The sequence below is a fragment of the Hyaena hyaena genome, unplaced genomic scaffold (assembly GCF_003009895.1).
Source record: "Hyaena hyaena isolate Hyena2069 unplaced genomic scaffold, ASM300989v1 scaffold_117, whole genome shotgun sequence".
Lineage (NCBI taxonomy): Eukaryota > Metazoa > Chordata > Mammalia > Carnivora > Hyaenidae > Hyaena > Hyaena hyaena.
The window spans coordinates 1,859,358-1,879,244 of NW_024080749.1; the positions used below are offsets into that span (position 1 = coordinate 1,859,358).

At 45.2% G+C, this 19,887-nt stretch overlaps 1 protein-coding gene across 1 annotated transcript; it reads right to left on the bottom strand.

Annotated features, from left to right (window-relative positions):
- Positions 1-397: 397 nt before the first annotated feature.
- FAM124B (family with sequence similarity 124 member B) lies at positions 398-19,641 on the bottom strand. The gene is made up of 2 exons (XM_039236834.1): positions 18,753-19,641; positions 398-3,066 (listed from the first exon to the last, which is right to left on the bottom strand). Exons 1-2 carry the CDS (start codon positions 19,482-19,484, stop codon positions 2,413-2,415), a joined length of 1,386 nt encoding a protein of 461 aa, XP_039092765.1. The 5' UTR covers positions 19,485-19,641; the 3' UTR covers positions 398-2,412.
- Between the last annotated feature and the right edge of the window lie 246 nt (positions 19,642-19,887).

Here is a 19,887-nt window from a genome sequence, read left to right on the forward strand (position 1 = left end):
CTGTGTTTTTGTTTTGTTTTGTTTTAGCGTTCATTTATTTATTTTGGAGAGAGAGAGGCTGGGCACTCCAAGCAGAGGGGCAGAGAGAAATGGGGAGAGAGAGAATCCGAAGCAGGCTCCATGCTGTCAGCGGATTTGGGGTTTGAACACAGGAACCATTAGATCATGACTTGAGCTAAAATCAAGAGTTGGACGCTTAACCAACTGAACCACCCAGGCGCTCCTGGGTTTGATTTTTTTTTTTAATTGAATCATTGATTTTACTAAAAGTTGTTTCAAAAAAATACTTTTGTTGCCATGACATTTTTAAAAAAACAAGGGTCTGAAGGACCATTTGTAATAATAATACTATCTTACGTATTTATTGTGCTTAACAATATCCAAATACTTTCACGTGCATAATCTTGATTCTCTTAACAACCGTTTGTTACAGTAGGCAACAGAGGATCAAAGGGCTGACAGTTCAAGGTCCCGCAAATAGACCATTTAAAAGCTAGGGCCCAAAGTGGGGACTTTGGCACCCTGGCCCACTGGAATTTCCCTCCCATAATGTTCTAAATTGGATTCCTGTGTTGAGAAGGATCTAGTCAGTGTCATTTTAAGAGTGTGTTATTTGACCAATCAATTTTGTAAAATACTCCTTCACGTTTATCAATATTCTTCATAATTTCCGTGTACTTATATCCTTGCCTATGTATTATGTTAAAGAATTCAGGTAACCTCAAAAGAAGCAGGAAAGAAATATTGGAACTGCCCGCCTGTTGTGCTTTCCAAGGCAGCTCAAGAGCTCAATTTAAGTAAGACTTTCATTATTTTAAACTCTTATTATAGAAAATCATACCAAAATTAAGTTCTTCTATATCCTAAAATCTAACTTTAGTCTGGGGGAGAGAAGGAAAACGAGAATGAGAATATATTGATGTCGTGTGCTTAGAAATATAAAATCAAGCTAGAAATCTTATCTTTGCCTATTTGCAACTCTTCTTCATTTCTATCCTTCAAAGTCAGCAAAACACCCAAACTCAGCCAGGTGTCTCTTCCCTGAGACTCGTGCTTGAACCTGAGCTCATCCTTCTTTCCAAGTGGGTATACTAAGTGTCGGGATCACCACAAAGATCCAGCCAAATGAGCATTCATAGGGTTATTTAACATCTGTTCTGGAGAATAAAGTTCATGGAGTCAAATTACGTTATAAATTAACCACAATACAGAGGTCTCAGATGTTTTAAAAATGTGTGTACAGACCCAACAAAAAAATACAGTCTTTGAGCAACTGAGAATTCGTCCATTGTAGTTATAATTACAATTTATAATATGCCCAGTCTCCACCTGCAGGTGGTGAATGGTTACTACAGCCTTGTGCAGCAAGTGTGAAAATCAGTCGTGGGAAAGGGTTCCAGAGGAATTAAGACTTCAACATATTCTCAAGTGTTGATAGATTGAATCTATTCTGGTGAGACCAGGAATACTTTTGGGGTTGGATGGCCACCGAATGTATGTGGACCATATGTCAAGGTCTCATTCAAACGTAGGTGATCAATAAATACTTGCTAAATGAATGAGTGTATAAATGAATGAATGAGTATTGCAAAGAAATTTAGGAATTTGAATATGGCCAGAAGAGCAAAAGTCCTGCTCCAATGACCCATCCAATCCAACCTTCTTGCCACGTTGAGTCGAGATCTAGAATCATCCAATCGTGGCATGTTCCTCTCTGGTCAGAAACATGAACCGCTGGCCCCTTTGGAGTAGGGAAGAAACAAATAAGAAACGGAGAAGCGGAGAAGTCCCAGAGCCTAGCTTTCATTTTTCACCTGATTTCTTGGCTTCCAGTGTTTCTCTTCATTAAACAGGAAAAAAATAAATGGTTTGTAATTGTCAAAAACACTTGCATGTTAACTCATTGTAGACACAAACAACTTTAAAGGTAAAATCACTAGAGGCTATGTGGTGTACAGAGCATAGTTACCAAAGGAGGTCACGTAAAAATTAAAAAAACACTAAAGAGTAAATAGTCCATGTTGTCCAGGGGGATGAGCTATACAATCCAAGTAAAAATTAAAACCAAACCGCATACACTCATCGGCACTGGGTAGCACACCTGACTCATTTGCACACAATGCAATTATTCCTGATAGGTGCTGAACTCATCACACCCAGCTGGGTTAGTGTTTCTCCAAGGGCTTTCCCCCCACACGTTGGCTGTGTTCCTTCATGACCGTGATAGCAAATAACCATTCACAGCACCGTTAGATTGGGAACATTTGAAATACACGCAGTACAGATCCATGCATGGCTAGCACTCAGGTCCCCTCCCATGAACAAGAAACAAGCCTGACTCTAGGTCCGAGGGCTCCATTCCTAGAACACCGTATCTGATCTTGTGTTTTAGGAAACCACGTTTGTTTTGTGCTATATAAAGAATTCTTCTTCTTCTTTTTCTTCACCCTGGGCTGGCAGGTGAAGGAGGCTCTTTGACATTGTCTTCCTTGCACCAAGATCCCTTTGCCCGGCAAGAGACAAACAATGGATCCTTTCCTTAGAGAGTTTATTGTTCTTGGAGGCAGGGGTTGACCCTATGGAGGAGTCTGGCAAGCAGGCTGGTGGCCGGCTGGCCCGGAAGTCCCTTGGAAATCTGCTCGGAAAAGATTGCCTGGGTTCACAACTGACCGTGGTGTGCCCTGTGTCAACGTTCGTTTCTGCCTCCAGCTTCTCAAAGCTCTTTTCCGGGCTGAGGACCTTTGCTCTGGCCCCAGGCTGGCGGTGAGGAGAAGGCAGATGCATCTGGGCACCCATGGCTGAGCTGCTGTCCTGGGAAGAGCAACCAGGGCTTTTCCACAAAGTTCCACTAAAGCTGTCTGACACTGGGCATTCACTGGGCACTGGGCACTCTGGAGAGCCCACCTTGGACCTCCTGGCCCGGCTTCTTCGGCACCTGGGCTCTAGTGTCTTCCTTGGGGAGACAGGGATCAGTCTGGAGCCCTGGAGAAATGTGTTGGCTCCCACAGTGCCGTTCGGAAAGGACAGCTCATCATTCCTAACATCGAGTCCTGGGTTAGATTGGACCTGAGGGACAAGGGAACAAGAAACAAATTCAACAGTTGTTCTCCATTAACTACGTGCCAAGAGCAGACCATGTCCCGTTCATCTTTTGCCATGCTGTGCCACAGTGGACTTGCAATAAAGCCAGTTGACTTGAAGTAATAAGTCCAATCCAGTTAGGAGATGTATTAGTATTCAGCTCTACACATCTCTCCCTCTTTCAGACTCCCTAAAAACTAACATGTGACAAGGTTAAGATTCTGAGAATCAAATGACCGCTTGACAACAACACAGTTCTCATAGATCATGTCGTTCAAATGACAAAAAGGTAGTCATAGATGTTATTTGGTGGCCTCACTGGAAGTTGCAAACGATGTATTACCAGCTACGCAATAAAAATAAAAATAAAAATAAAAAGCCACCCAAACGTGTGGTTAGAGTCCAGATAAATACTGGAATAAGAATTCAAGGCTTCAACATTGGTAGTTCTTTTTATAAAATTTTTTTAACCTTTATTTATCTTTCAGAGAGAGAGACACAGAATGTGAGTGGGGGAGGGGCAGAGAGAGAGGGAGACACAGAATCTGAAGCAGGATCCAGGCTCTGAGCTGTCATCACAGAGCCCGACGCAGAGCTTGAACCATGAGATCATGACCTGAGCCGAAGTTGGGCGCTTAACCGACTGAGCCACCAGGCGCCCCTAAAGTTGGTAATTCTTTTAGATCATGCCAATGATATATATCTTGAGCTACTGTAAGACATGTGGGCACTCCAGCAGAGTAATAATTCAACATCTTTTAAGCCAGTATTCTTTAAATTGGGGGACGCCATTTATTTATAGCACAGGCCTAGTGCCGTGTTGAAAACAAAGAAAGGAGGGAGCTGTTTTATCTTAATCCATAGCAGTTCCATTCTGGTTGCAAACTTACAGGCTCTACGCAGTAGAACTCCCACGCTAGACTATACTGCTGTCTCCCTCTGCAGAATGGAATCCACTGTCCCATCTCGTATCCTTGGACTCTTGGGAGTCTCATCTCCTACTCCTTACACAACACTCTGGAGGAGATAATGTTCTCTATCTTGTCAGTAGCCCTTAGAAATTGGTATCCAGGGCCCGCCCCTGCCTGGCCCTGCCCTTAATCAAATATGGAAAAGAATGGCACAAAAGAACCATAAATACATTTACTAAGTGAAAGAAGCCCACCTGAAAAGTCTACATATTGTATGATTGCGAAAATATGACATTCTGGAAAAGGCAAAGCTATGGAGACCATACAAAGGGAAAAAAAATGAGGGGCGCCTGGGTGGCTAAGTCAGTTAAGTGGCAGACTTCAGCTCAGGTCATGATCTCACAGTTCCTAAGTTCGAGCCCCACATCGGGCTCTGTGCTGACAGCCCAGAGCCTGGAGCCTGCTTTGAATTCTGTGTCTCCCTCTCTCAACCCCTCCTTTGCTCACACTCTGTCTCTCAAAAATTGAATAAACGTTAAAAAAAAGAAAAAAGAAAGAAAGAAAGGTTAGTGGTTGCCAGGCGTTAGAGGGGAGAGAGAGATGAACAGGCAGGGCACAGAGGATTTTTAAGGCAGTGAAGTACTCTGTATGATACTACAGTGGGGGGGGGTAGGAGGGCACATGTCATTATACGCTGGTCGAAACAGTTCTATCTGCAACACATTGAGTGAAATGTAATATAAACTGTGGACTTTGGGCCATAATGACGTGTGTATGCGGGCTCATTGACTGTGAGCAGTGGGATGCTGACAGAGGGGAGGCGGTACCTGTGAGGGGTAGGGGAGCCTATGGGATTCTTCGGACTTGCCACTCTGCTTTGCTGTGGACTTAACGCTGCTCTTAAAAAAATGTTTTTAGGTTGATTAAAAGAAAATAAAAAAGAATGGTACATATTTATCTCACCAGACAAGAAGGAAGAAATCAGAACAGTAAGAAAGCAGGTCCAGAAACGACTGGATCACCACACATGTGCATCCGGTATTTGTTTACCTAAATGATACACATGTATGCCCAGCCCCCAATTTTCTCTCTGATAGAAATGGCAAAGTGACCATTACCAAACCGCAAAAAGTGAAAAAGTTGTTTCCATTAATTCCTTTGGCACAGAAGCTGGCAAATATTCTCTGTAAAGAGCCATATGATGTATTGAGGCCCCGTGGACCTAAGGTCTTTATTGCAGTTACTCGACTCTGCGAGACAAAGCAGCTGCAGACAGTGAGACAAACGGGTGTGACTGGGTTTCAATCTTGTGTACTTTTCATGTGTCATAACATTTTCCCCCCAACCATTTAAAAATGGAAAAACTATTCTTAGCTCCTGGGGGCCCATGGTTGGCTGATCACTGCTATAGGAAAAAAAAAAACAAACAAAACCACACACAATGATTCCTCCCTCCCCAATTCCCGCTCTTCCCCTCCCACTCCAACACTTCTTTCAAGCAGAATCTTTCCTGGAATCCTCAGATACGAGGTGGACTCAGGGCAGCCCTGGTTGAAGCCTGCGGGGCCCTCCTTTGCTCTCCCAACGACGCCCTGTCCCGCTGGGGGGCTGAACCCACTCACCAGGTCCCTAAGGCTCCCCAGAACACAGTTTGAAAATTCCTGTTCTGCAATCTCCGTAATTCCGCCTCTGGACCAAGCCAGTGCACAGAACCTGAAATCTCCCCCACAGGTGCTTCCCCTGAGCCACGCCCCCTTCCCCCACCCCGCCCACCACCGGGGAAGGGTGGGGGAGCCTCCGTCAGCATCCCAGCCCCCTCTAGCCAGGACACCCGCAAAGGGATGGCCGCTATATCCCAGGACGTGTCCTGTGTGCGAACCCAGAGGAGAAATGTCTGTCCCCAAACTTGGCTGCACACTGGGATCCCCGGGGGGCTTTGAAACACTGACACCTGGCTCCCACTCTGGGACGGTTTAATTTCGTTGGTCTGGCCGCCACCTGGGCCTGAGGAATTGTTCAATGTCCCCGGGTGATTCTAATGCACAGTAAAGGTTAAGAAGTGTGGCCATAGACCCAGAAAACGTGGGGCTCCCGCGGCAGCCCGCTATCATAGTCACCGTGAGTCTCAGTGTGTAAGGCTGACCTTCCGATCTACATCTCTGGTCATTCCGTTGCCTAATCTGCCTTTGCCGTCTCTCTAATTCCTCCTGCCTCCCCTGCCCTTCCCTGGCTCTCTGTCCTTCATTTTTCCTTTCACCCAGTGTTACTTTATGACACTATTCATGTAATAATTTCTAATAATAAAAATAGAGTAAAAAATAGTGATGGCTCACTGTAAAGCCAATTTAATTGTATAAGTGTATAAAATTAAAAGTAAACGCTTCTCCCCAACTCCACCCTCAAGTGACCCCAAGTTCTCCCTCTCCAAAGAACACTACTCCTTCATTACTTCAATCTTTCAAAATCAGAGGGAAATAGACTATCTCCCAGATGTAAGCTGGGGTCTCCTTTCCCAGGGAGAGAAAACTCCCCAAGTTGGTTGGACAGCTGAGCCGCCGGCTTTGCCTCCCAGAGAATCATTTGACATTATAATCTACCTTTTTACTTGATCCAGTGAAGTCTTCTTCTTCTGGAAATGGAAAATGACATGGTGATCTCCATATTCAGAAATCACTCAGGGTTGGGATTAGACTGTCCAGTCTGGAGGAGGAAATCCACCGGTTTGGATCTGGGAATCCTATCTAATTTTCTACCAATCCTGAATAGAAAGAGAAGCCTATGTTCCCCCTCATCCCCGGAAGTCAATCTCAGGTCAGAACAAAACCGATCCGGAAGCCACCATCCAGACACCTTCAGCAGCCAGAAGTGCCTCTCAGGGTATGGTCTGTAGTCACGCCCCCCTCAGCTCTGCTTACCCGGCCCCCTGGCCCCTCCCCTGGGCCTTCCCCCACGGCAGTGTTCCACCTCCCAGGGACCCCAGAGCGCTCTTTCCTGCTCCAGCACTCAGTTCTGTTACATCAGCTCTTCCACATCAACACCTCCTTCCGTGTCAACTGGAGTCCAAAGGCCCTCATCACTTCAACCATGTCCTCGCCAATACCTCCGGCTCCTCTCCGCCACTCCCTTTCTTTCTGTCACAGCCTCCCTCAAGACCTGGCTACTCCCCCTTCCATCCGCATGCCCACAGTCTCTGAACTTGTGCCTTGAACTTTACATCACTATGAAGGTGCGGTGTCTGACTTGGCCCAGGCTCCCCGTGGGTCTTGTTTCCTGAGCCAACAGTCAGCTGCTTCAAACCTTCTGATCTGACCTTCAGTGGACAAGCACACCCCCTCCCCCGGCAGAAGGTCTCGCCATCTAGATTAGGGAGAAAACAAAAGCCATCAGCAACTCTCCGCTGCCTGCCATCAGACGTACCTGCAAAGTCATCATCCTCCCCACAGGGAAAGGGACAGGTATCTGCTCTGTGAATTCCAATGCATCCTGCCTTCCTGGACACCCCCAACTTACCAGTGATTCATTTTCTCCCACTTTGTTATCTTGTTTCTCCATCTTTCTCTCTTCCCCTTGCTCTGCCTGCTCCTTTACAACAACAATTACATCTGCTCAAGTCTGTCTTGAATAAATGCATTCCTTCACCCTCTTCCCCTCCAGCTCTCTCTCTCCTCTCCTTCACGGTCAAGCCTCTCTATAAAATTTGTTCACATTCATGTATCCTACGAACTTCCTCTTATTTCCCTCTACCCAATGGCACTGACTCTCCCTCCTCCCAATCCACTGAGATTGCTCTTGTCAAGATCATCCACAATCAGCTTCCTTGTCATTCATTGTTACTTGAGCTCTGGTTGCATTTTACAAGGCTGACCTTTCTCCTTTACATTTGAAGTCTTTCCTTCTTTCTTTCTTTTTTCTGAAAGCTTCAATTACTATGTAAATGATGAAGGCTCCCCATAGCATAACTAGAGCTCAGATCTGTCTTATAAGCCTCACACTTGTCTATCCAGCTGTCGTCCAGCCACCAGCTCCTCAAACTCGTCATGTTCAAAACTGAACTCATTTCCCTACTCATGCTAATTCCTTTCTCTTTCGTCTTTTCCCTTTCTTCAAACACATTAGCCCCATGTTAGCCAAGCAAGAGCATCATTTCCCCTTCTTCCTTCCTGTGTCATCCACTCCCATGGATTGCACCTCCCAAAGATCTCTCAGGTCTTCCCGTATCTCCCTCCGTGTCCAATGCCATTAACCCTAAGGCAGGCTCTTGCCATCTCTCGTCTGAATTACTGCAACAGCCATATGATGAGGCCCACATGGGGGCTCTTACCTCCTCCAGCCTCTCCTCTACTCCTCTACATAAAGAGCTTCAAACACAGTTTTCATCATGTCACCCTTCTACTTCAGATGGCTCCCTACTCTTCTTGAGATAAAAACTTAAGTCCTTTAATATGACATGTCACACCCTCCACAGCTTGCCCCTTCTTCCTCCAACTTGGTCATTCAACCACTTTCCCCCTTTCAGCCTCCACTTGCCCAAATCCAATGTCTTTGGACATTACTTGCTCTTTCCCAGTGCCAGTGTTTGTGTATACCATTTCCTCGGTCTGGGATATGTCTCTTCTAACCTTTTTCCCTAAAAACCCATGATCAACCCCAGTTCTGCATCATTCCCTCTTGGAGGCTTTCTTTTTTTTTTTTTTTTTTTTTAATTTTTAAGATATTTTATTTATTTTTGAGAGAGAGAGAGCAACTGTGTGAGCAGGGGAGAGTCAGAGAGAGAGGGAGACACAGAATCTGAAGCAGGCTCCAGGCTCTGAGCTAGCTGTGAGCACAGAGCCCGACGCGGGGCTCGAACCCACGAACCGTGAGATCATGACCTGGGCCAAAGTCGGACGCTTAACCGACTAAACCACCCAGGCGCCCCGAGGCTTTCTTGATATCAATGAATCTGGGTTAGGTCCCCTAAATATTGGCTCTGCTACTTATTGGTCGTTAGACTTTAGAGAAGTTACCTAATCTTCCTACACCTCAGCTTCTTCAACTATAAAAGGAGATAATAATAAGTACCAGCACCACAGAGTTGTTGAAAGATTAAATGATAACAGTGGCTGGGACATAACACTGCTGAATATGAGTTGGTCATTATCATAGTGTAGTAGTCCTACTAGATTTCCTAGCAGCCTGTACTTCCATATCATAGTAGTTATCACACCGTTAGGCACTTGTCCACCTCTCTGTATCTGCCTCTGAACTTGCCATCTTGAAGAAGGGTTATATTCATCTCCATCACTGTATCTCCAGTATCTCTCATAGTGTCTAGCACATGGTAAGTAGTCACTAGATGTCTTTTGGATACATGAGGAAAGCTTAGCACCTAACAAAATGTACATTTTTACATGTATAAAGGTATGGAGATGTAGAATCATGTATTGGGCCCCTAATTATTTTTTTTTTATTTTTATTTATTTCTAGGAGAGAGACAGCGTGAGCAGGGGAGGGTCAGAGAGAGAGGGAGTCACAGACTGAAACAGGCTCCAGGCTCTGAGCTGGCAGTCAGCACAGAGCCCGACGCGGGGCTCGAACCCACGAACCGCGAGATCATGACCTAAGCGAAAGTCGGACGCTTAACCGACTAAGCCACCCAGGCGCCCCTGGGCCCCTAATTATTTGATATCAGGTAGATCTAAAGCCTTTTAAGTAAAATTCAGGGGTGCCTGGGTGGCTTGGTCGGTTAAGCTTCCGACTTTGGCTCAGGTCGTGATCTCATTGTTCGTGGGCTTGAGCCTCGTGTCGGGCTCTGTGCTGAATGCTCACTCAGAGCCTGGAACCTGCTTCAGATTCTGTGTCTCCCTCTCTCTCTGACCCTCCCTTGCTTCCATTCTGCCTCTCTCTCTAAAAAATAAATAAACATGAAAAAATTTTTAACAAAAAGACAATTCAAAATGACTTTCATCATATGGTTGGCCATTTCTGCAAACATTTTAAGAGAAGGAACTGTCAACTTTTCTTTCTTAAAGAGAGGTCTAAGATCCTTAAACCACAGACCTCAAGTGAGTGCAACATTATTAATGTAGAAATGCAGTTGTGTGCAGTTCTGGTGAGGAATTTCCAGGAGAAACATAATACTGAGTGATTGAGAGAAATCCTTTGGGGGAGAAAGACTCCTCTTGCCAAAAAAACAAATTAAAATACATTTGTAGGAATGCTGATAACTTAGTGCTCATCTTTCCAAGAAATATTTGTAAAATGTTACAAATTGAGAACTAGCTTTTTCAAGTTTCAGAGAACACTGGCAGTTATCTTGATGAATAGGAAAATCATGTGTCATTCATTTGATTCTAAATACTTGAGAAACAAGAGAATATACAGCATTAAAAATGATTAAGCTGTTAAAGAACAGATTCACATCATGAAAGGAAAATAAGATCGTCTCTTACTAAAAATGATTGCAAGAGATAAGAGAATTTCTCCTAAACTGTGGGAAAAAAAACAAATGGAAACAAATGATGCAGATAATAAAAGCCCCCCCCCACCGCCAAACAATGCCAGACTTGCTTACTTAAGAGTTGAAACTACTGTCTTCCTATTAATTGTTTTTTAAAGTAAAGGTACTTACCAAAAAAAAAAAAAAAAGTTGGCGGTGGGGGGACGCCTGGGTGGCTCAGTGGGTGAAGCACCTGACTTCAGCTCAGGTCATGATCTCACAGTTTGTGACTTCAAGCCCTGTGTGTCAGGCTCTCTGCTCTCAGTATAGAGCCTGCTTCAGATCCTCTGTCTCCCTCTCTCTCTGCCCCTCCCCAAACACACACCCCCCTCAAAAATAAATAAATAAATTTTTAAAAAAAGAAAAAAGAAAGGTACTTACTTTAACTGATTAATCAAAACCACTGCTATTAACCCAGTTTTCTATAAGAGTGAAAATCTTTTTAGCAATGCCTCTAAGTGTTCTTTCAGGGCAACATAAACCCAAGTATTGAGTGAGCAGGAGGGTAGGGATGGGAATGTATGTGTGTGTGTGTGTGTGTGTGTGTGTGTGTGTGTGTGTCTGTGGCTGTGTGTGGCTGTGTGGGGTACATTATGGGTAGGGATGGAGAATGGATAAGAAACGAAAAGAGTAACAAAGAGGAAGGGATAGAATCCAAATGCGTACAGCATAGAGATTCAGAAATGAGAAAGGACCCTCAAGAAATGCTAGAAGAAAATGAATTACTTTCTTTATGACAGACTACATTCTTTTATTTTTTGAATGACTAAGAAAGAACATAACGACGGACTTAGCAAAATGTCTGTTGATCAAATGAAAAGAACCACATGCTTGCTTACACCAAACTAGCTTCTGGAATATACACCTTTTCCAAAGAGACAGACCTATTTCCTGAAAACAAGCAGTCAATCAACCGGTGTTTCAGAAACAGCTGTCTATCCGCTAGTCTACTGGAAATAGACATTTACAACAAAATACTGAAAGGAAGTGGAGAGTCATAAACTCCCAAATTATATGGCACAAGAATAAGAAAATATGTAATCAGTTGTGTGTTACAAAAATTTCCATGTAAAACGTATACCAAATAGGAGTTAATGTGCACTTGAGCTTCATGGCAGGTTTTGTAGACAAATTGCTATTTGAGAAGAGCATTGAAGGGTGGATAAGTGAAGAGGAAGAGAAAGCCATCTCTGGACAAGGAACAGCATAGTCAATGCATAGATGCTAGATATCTATAAAATGGAACATTTTCAACTTAAAAAGGAATGCAATTCTGACACCTGCTACGTGGATAAACCTTGAAAACATTATACTGAGTGAACTAAGCCACGCAGAAAGACAAGTATCATATGATTCTATATATGTGAGGTGCCTAGAAAAGACAAGTTTACAGGGACAGACAGAGCATAGAGGTTACCAGGGACAAAGGGGGGACAGAAGAGTGGGTTATGGTTTCATAGGGACAGAGTTTCTATGTGGGGTGATGAGAAAGTTCTGGAAACAGACTGTGGTGATGGTAGTGTAACACTGTAAATGTACTTAATGGCACTGAACCCAACACTTAGAAAGGGTTCAGGTGAATACATTTTGTGTTCTGTGTATTTGATGACAATTAAAAAAAATACTTGGGTGCAGGAGTGAGCGTAGAGTTCTGGAAAGAAAGTTGGGCTAGCCATAAATTTAGCAGTTACTTAAAAACATATTCAGCTGTGATGTGCTGGATAAAACAGGATGCCTGGAGCCAGACTGAAGAGTTAGACGGTCATAATAATGCTAATGCACTTTTAAAGCTATGTGGGCTTAGAGAAGGAAGAGGGAAAAGGAATGACCCCAATAGAAAACTGTAACAGTTTTCTGTTCACCTACATTCAGTAGGTGTGACTGAATGTGGGGCTTATGGGAAAAGAGGCTTTGCAAACGACAATGTTTGGGGCGCCTGGGTGGCTCAGTCGGTTAAGCGTCCGACTTTCGCTTGGGTCATGATCTCGCGGTTCGTGGGTTCGAGCCCCGCGTCGGGCTCTGTGCTGACTGCCAGCTCGGAGCCTGGAGCCTGTTTCAGAATATGAAACACACTCTCTCTCTGACCCTCCCCTGCTCACGCTGTCTCTCTCTCTCCTAGAAATAAAGAAAAGAAAGAAAGAAAGAAAACGACAATGTTTTAAAACCAGACTAAATGGGGAGAGAGTAACCAGAGCTGGAGAAGTTGCAGGAGGCTGTCGATGGTGACTTAGGTTTCGCTTGGGTTGAATGTGAGGTGAGAATGAGACATGATGGTCCACCAGTCTTCTGGGGAGCCGGAAATAAGCTAAAGCTCAAGAGCCAGAGATTCTAACACAGCAGATACTAAATCCACAGGATGGTCTTTATTTCTTAACCTTAGGGAGACCTTTGGCCAAGGACAGTGGTTCTCAGCTGGGGGAAACGTCACACCCACAGGCATTTGACAAGATCTGGAGACATTTTGGTTGTCGCTTCTGGGGTGTGGGGGTTGGTACTACTAGCTCTGGTGACAGAGCCACTGGTGCTGCTCATGTCAGCAAAGCACAGGACAGTCCTCCACGACAATGAATCTTCTAGTCCAAAATGTCAATACTGCCAAGGCTGAGAGAACCTGATTTCTCTCAAGGAGAGGGACAGGAAGAAAGAGGTGAGTCCTTGAAAAAAAAAAAAAAGATGGAAAGAGAAGATAAATCACTTAGTTAAAGAGCTGGGTTATGGAAGCCCACAGAGGGGAGACTTTCGAGGCAGGAGTGGTCAACGTTTGTGATGCTGGTGGCCTTAGAGCGAAAACTCTTTCAGCATCTGTAGGAGAAGTGAGGATGCAGAGCAAACAGCAGCCCCCAAGACTGGAGAGACACATAAATAAATACTGGCAATCGTGGCTTTTCAGAGTGGAGACTCTTAAGTGGAAACACCAGTGGGAAGCAGGGCCAGATGAGGAAAACCTGAATTGTGACTAAGGCGTGGTAGAAGCCTTAGTGTGGACAACTCTGAGAGTTAAAGACTTCAGGGGGGCCCAGTCACAGAGGGGCCTCACAGTTTGTGAGATTTACCTCCAGGAGCTTGACCAGAATCTCTCAATAAATATGGAGAAAAATCTCCTTGTCCTTTTGGAAGGGGAAGGAGCAAAGAAACATTTTTTCTTTTTTCTTCTCTTCTCTTCTCTTCTCTTCTCTTCTCTTCTCTTCTCTTCTCTTCTCTTCTCTTCTCTTCTTCCCTTCCCTTCCCTTCCCTTCCCTTCCCTTCCCTTCTCTTCTTTTCTTTTTGAGACACAGAGAGAAAGCATGAGTGGGAGAGGGGCAGTGGGAGAGAGAGAGAGACAGAAAGAGAGAGAATCTTAAGCAGGCTCCGCACTCAGTACAGAGCCTGACTCAGGGCTCAAACCCACGACCATGAGCTTATGACCGGAGCCAAAATCAAGACTCAAATGCTTAACTGACTGAGCCACACAGGTGCCCCAAAAAATACAATTTGAAGAGACAGAGTAAACATCAGAGCCAGGTATGCCAGGGCTATTGGAATTTTCAGGCCAGGAATTTGAAATAACTATGACTAATGTACTAAAAGCTGTAATGGATAAAGTAGACAGCATGCAAGAATAATATATGCTCAAAACAAGCTGAGCAAGATAAAGAGACAGAAGTCCTAAGAAAGAACCAGAAAGAAACACTAGAAATTTAAAAAAACAACAACTCAACACTGAAATAGAAATAAAGAATGCCTTTGATTGGCTCACCAGTAGACTAGACACAGCTAAGGAAAGAATCTCTGATCTTTTGGTTTTGGTACAGATCATGATTTCATGCTTTCATGTGTTCACCCGCAGCCCAGAGCCTGCTTGGGATTCTCTCTCTCCCTGTCTGCCTCTCCCCTGCTTGCACACATCCTCTCTCTCTTTCTCAATATAAATAAATACGTAAAAATCAAAGAGAACAAAGACAGAAAACCAGACGGAATATCCAAGGACTATGAGGCAGCTACAAAAAGTGTAACATATGCATAGTAGGAACACCATAAGGCAAGAAACAGAGAAAGGAACAGAAGAAATATTTGAAACAACAGTGACTGAGAATTTCCCCCAAATTAATGTCGGGCATGAGAACGCAAATCCAGGGAGCTCAGAGAACACCACCACAAAAATCCCCTAAAAGCTACACCTAGACAGATTATTTTCCAAACTACACAAATCAAAGATAAAGAAAAAAATCCCAAAAGATATCAGAAAAATAAAGATAAGAGTCACATCCACTTTTTCAAAACATGCTAGCAAGAAGAGTGAATGGAGTGAAATATTTAAAGTGTGAGAGAGAAATAAAAGCCACCAAGCTAGAATTTTGTACCATGTGATATTCTCCTACAAAAATGAGGCAGAAATAAAGGCTTTCATAAGCAAACAGAAATTGAAGGAATTTGTATGTCAGTAGGCCTGCTTTGCAAGAAACATTAAAAGTTCTTTGGGGAGAAGCAAAATAATAAAGATCAGAAAGATCTCATTCATAGTTGATCTAACAAAAAAAGTTTGTTTAATATAATAATACCAGGGGCGCCTGGGTGGCTCGGTTAAGCATCCAACTTTGACTCAGGTCATGAACTCTCCGTTGGTGAGTCCAAGTCCCATGTCAGGCTCTGTGCTGACAGTTCAGAGCCTGGAGTCTGCTTTGGATTCTGTGTCACCCTCTACCTCAAATCAATAATCTAAGTCCCCACCTTAGGAAACTCGAAAAAAAAAAAAGCATATTAAATCCAAAGTAAGGGGCACTTGAGTGGGTCAGTCAGTTAAGCGTTTGACTTTGGCTCAGGTCATGATCTCACATTTCTTGGGTTCAAGCCCCACTTCGGGTTCTGTGCTGACGGCTTAGAGACTGGAGCCTGCTTCAGATTCTGTGTCTCCCTTGCTCTCTGCCCCTCCCCCACTCAGGCTGTCTTTCTCTCTCAAAAATAAATAAACATTAAAAAACGTATTTTAAATAAATAAATACATAAATAAACAAATAAAAGAACTAAGACAAATGGAGAGCAGGGCCTAAACAGAGTCTGGCCCAGGGTAGGCAATCAGTAAGAGTATTTGTTGACCAACTGGCACCTGGGTGGCTCAGTCGGTTAAGCGTCCAACTCTTGATTTAGGCTCAGGTCATGATCTCACGGTTTCATGGGTTCGAGCCCTTCCTTGGGCTCCCCGCATGGTACCGTGCAGAGCTTGCTTGGGATTCTCTGTGTCCCTCTCTCTCTCCCCACTACACTGCTCACCCTGTCTCTCTCTCTCTCCCTCTCTCTCAAAATAAATAAACTTTAAAAAAAGAAAACATCTGGTGGGTGAATCAGCATGGACATAGTTGATCCTTTATTGACACATCCATTCATTTACTGAGCACCTGCTATGAACTTTTATATCACTCTCCTCAAAAATGCACATTCTAGGCTCTGAGAAGCATCAGACAGTCTGCACTGACAGGTCAGGTGGGAAAACAGCTGTTCACTGTGTGCCTCTGGCAAGACAGCTAGTGGCTTCCTTATACACACAGACAAGGACGCATTGCTTCCGCACGGTCTCCTGCAACGTCTACTTTACAGAGCACCTCCATTTATATTCTCTCTTCTGATCCTCCTAAGAAATTGTACAGGTCAGTACCTCTCCCAGGCTCCATCGGCAACTGCTGATTACAATAGGGATAGAATAGAAAGCCAGACTCTCGTCCCTTCACCTGAGAGCATATTCGCCTACCATGTGGCGGACGCTGCTCTAACTACTGGGAAGACAAAGAGGTCCCTGTCCTGATGGCGCTCACCTTCCTGATAAGCGTTGACCATATTCCTGGTGATGTGGTCCCACCCACCTGCTCGTCTTCTTCCCCTGACCCTCCCTCTTCACCCCAGCCACATAGAACCTCAGGCAGTTTTTTTTTTTTTTTAACATGTCCTGCTAAGGATATGGCACATCACACACTGTCACCCACGATCTCTCCTCTTTATAACACCTTCCTCCCTTCTCCGTCTGGCTCCTTCCTTCCGGGCTGTCCGGCTCAAGCAGGCCCAGGTCTCACTCCTCAGGAAGATTTGCCCATCGCCCGCCCTCCCCGGGTCTAGCACGCCCACACTCACATCCATTCTGGCCCTGAGGAAGGGTTATTTGTGGAGAGGTTAATTAGCGGTTACGGTTCTCCCTTGAATAGGTATTATCTCCTTTCTTTCGGTCAACATCAGTCATCTGGGCCACCAAGGCATTTGTGTCCCTCCAATCTTCACGGGGTGGGAGGGGGGGCTTGCCCTCCCCTGTGTGTCCCAGGAGGGTCTGACTTCACAGAAAATCCAGGCATGGAGAGTCGAGCCTCTAGCTCAGAACTATACTAACCCACGTGATCCCATTCCCTTGGATGCAATACTTGGTTTAGAGAAGAGAATCTGATCCAAGTTGGTTGGGTTAATCTTGAAAATAAGAACAGTTAAAAAATGTGCCCCTGCAGCATACACATATTAAATGTTTGTTGAATAGCGAGGTTGATATTAAATTCTGGAGATTAACCAGGGCTGAAGTAGAAACTTTAGATGCCTTGGAAACTGCTCAGTTAATTAAAAGGCAACTGACAGAAAAGTGCCTGTCCGCCTTCGGTGAACAAGAAGGTAAATAATTTAGAAATCTTTTAACACCGAATCAATATGATTCATATGTTATTAATAGCTCAAAGCTGATGACAACAAAATTAATCAGTGGGAAAGACTTTTTGTTTTGTATCCTGTTATTACTTTACCCAGTTGGCCTTAAAGGGGTTTCTGACCATTTCTCAAGGACAGAAGCCACAGAACATTTAGCTGTAACTATCATGTCTGGCTGCACACACTTTCACGAGCATGCACACCCACAGAGCCCTGGGTGAGAACAGGTAATTGAGTTGCCTTGTGTCATAGGCAATTAACTGAGAATCTCTCCCGCTCCGTTGTGTCATCTGCAAAATGGGAAAAATAGTGATTTCTTAGGTTGTTACATTGAGGTAATCAATGTAATACATTTAGTCTAGGTCGTAACAGACAATAACAGCTAGAATTGCATCGTGGGCATTAAGTGTTAAGGCATTTCATGAGGATGACAACCCATATTCTCGGAAGATGTTGATATTACCCTCGTTGTTGCTAATGAAGAAACCGAGGTGAAGCCAGGCAGCTCCTAGGTGCAAGGCTCACCTGGCAGAGAATATTCCACAAGAGACCTACATGGCCGCCATCAGGATGGTGTCTGGCTTACAGAGGATGCTTACAGAAGGCTTTCATATCAAGATTTTCTTTTAAAAGTTCAAACCATCTAGCTTGATTTGGGGTAGAATCTGACAGTATTACAAGGTGCTTAAAAATGAAGTCAACAGTAGTGTTTTCAACGGGCACCTGGGTGGTTCAGTCAGTTGAGCATCTGACTCTTGATTTCAGCTCAGATCGTGATCACCAAGGCTGTAGAACTGAACCCCGTGTTGGGCACCATGCCAAATGTAGAGCCTGCTTGAGGTCCTCTCTCCTTCTGCTCCTCCCCCACTCACGTGTGTGCATGCGTTCTCTCTCTTTCTCAAATTAAATTAAAAAATAAATAAATAAGTCAACAGGAAAAATATTGAGTCAACAGGACTTCAAACTTAACATCCTCAACCATAATTACACATTCAGCTTCCTTAGGTCAGATGGAAGGAGTTCACATTATTTCTTTTTTTATTATTTTTTAAATGTTTATTTATTTTTTGAGAAAGAGACAGAGCGCAAAGGGGGAAGAGGTAGAGAGAGAGGGAGACACAGAATATGAAGCAGGCTCCAGGCTCCAAGCTGTCAGCACAGAGCCCAAGGCGGGACTCAAACTCAAGAACCTGGAGATCATGTCCCGAGCCAAAGTTGGACCCTTAACTGACTGAGCCACTCTGGCACCCCAGGAGTTTACACTATTTCTGAACCCCAAGAGGGGGCAAAATATTTGCATGCAGTTTTAAAGGATAATCTTGTATAAGCTACAAGCTCATGGAGCTTGAACTCCCTTATCTGTTAGATGAGGGGATTTTATTAGCCCACTAACGTTCACCCTAGACACACGCTACACATTTGAGTCATCCAGGGCACCCCAAAGACGCCAGTCTCCATGAACTGGGGCGCAGCTGCGGCATGGGACATTTTGCAAGCCAAGCTCGCCGGGGATCCTGACGTGCAACTGAGGTTGAGAACCACTGCCTCAAATCGTCACTAAGGGCCATCTCAGACATAAAATCCCACAGGTCCATGTGCATCTACAAAGATCGGGGGCAAAACAAGAATACCTGAAGCAGAATCTGGTGACCATCGTAGTCCTGGGTTTGCCACCTGGTGCGGCTGATGGGGACACACGGATGGGGCAGAAGAGGCACGAGCTGGCCAACCTCTTGGACCTTGAACTGCAGCACTGAAGACTCTTTGGGGTCCACTGACATTCCAGGGGGCAGCTGCTTCAGGGAGAGCTGCAGCGCAAAGCTCTCGGCGGCATAGAGCACAAAGAAACAGAAGTTACTCTTCTGCAAGGTGGCATCCTTCTGCAGAATCAGCTCGTAGAGCCTGATGGCATCCTCATAGTTGTCAAAACTGCAGTAGAGCGTCACTCTCAGGATCTCGGCCCCGCAGTGCACCTGCCTCACGCCCCAGACGGGCATCTGGCTGTCCAGACTGTAGAAGTCCTGGTTGGCGAGAATGTAGGGGCACGGTCGCCCTGGCGCTTTGGGGGCCGGGTAGCACTGCCAGGGCCAGCGCTGGAGGGAGTCAAGGACCCGGAACAGCCGCTCCTCTCCGAGGCTCTGGTGCAGGAAGAGCAAAACAGACATCCCGGGGAACCGCGAGCGCTTGGAGGGGCACCTGTCGTAGTATTTCGCTGGCCGGATCGCCTCCGACACCAGAAAGGGACGGACGTCTGGGCACACGTAGTCCAGGAGCTGGTCCAGAGTTTGCTGCAGCAGCGAGCCGTGCCCGGAGCTGGCCAGGAGGTGGACGGTCATGGCCAGAGGCTCTGGCGACTCATCCATTCTGGACTGACTGAGGACAAAGGAAGCGAGCGTGGTGGGGGGCCCACCGGTCAAGCTTCTGCGGTGAATGACGAAGGGGTGGGTCTCATCAGAGCCAACAGCCCATCAGGAAACCCGCACCCCCCCTTTCAGAGCAGAGCTCCTAACCTGTGCTCCTGGCTGCCGGCAGCCGCTGGGGAGACAATCCACGCAAATCGGGGCACAACCACAGCGGGGTCAATGTCATCCAGCTCGCGCACAACGTCACTGCGTGTTTGGCTTGTCCAGGCACTCCCTCGGCTTTCTGTTTGACCTAAAAACCTATAATCCTGAGAAACACCCAAGTGGGTGGTTCTTACAGACACTCAGGAAAGGAAATGACCGGGCAGAAAGGAATAGGAGTCGGCTCTGTTGGGCTGATAGC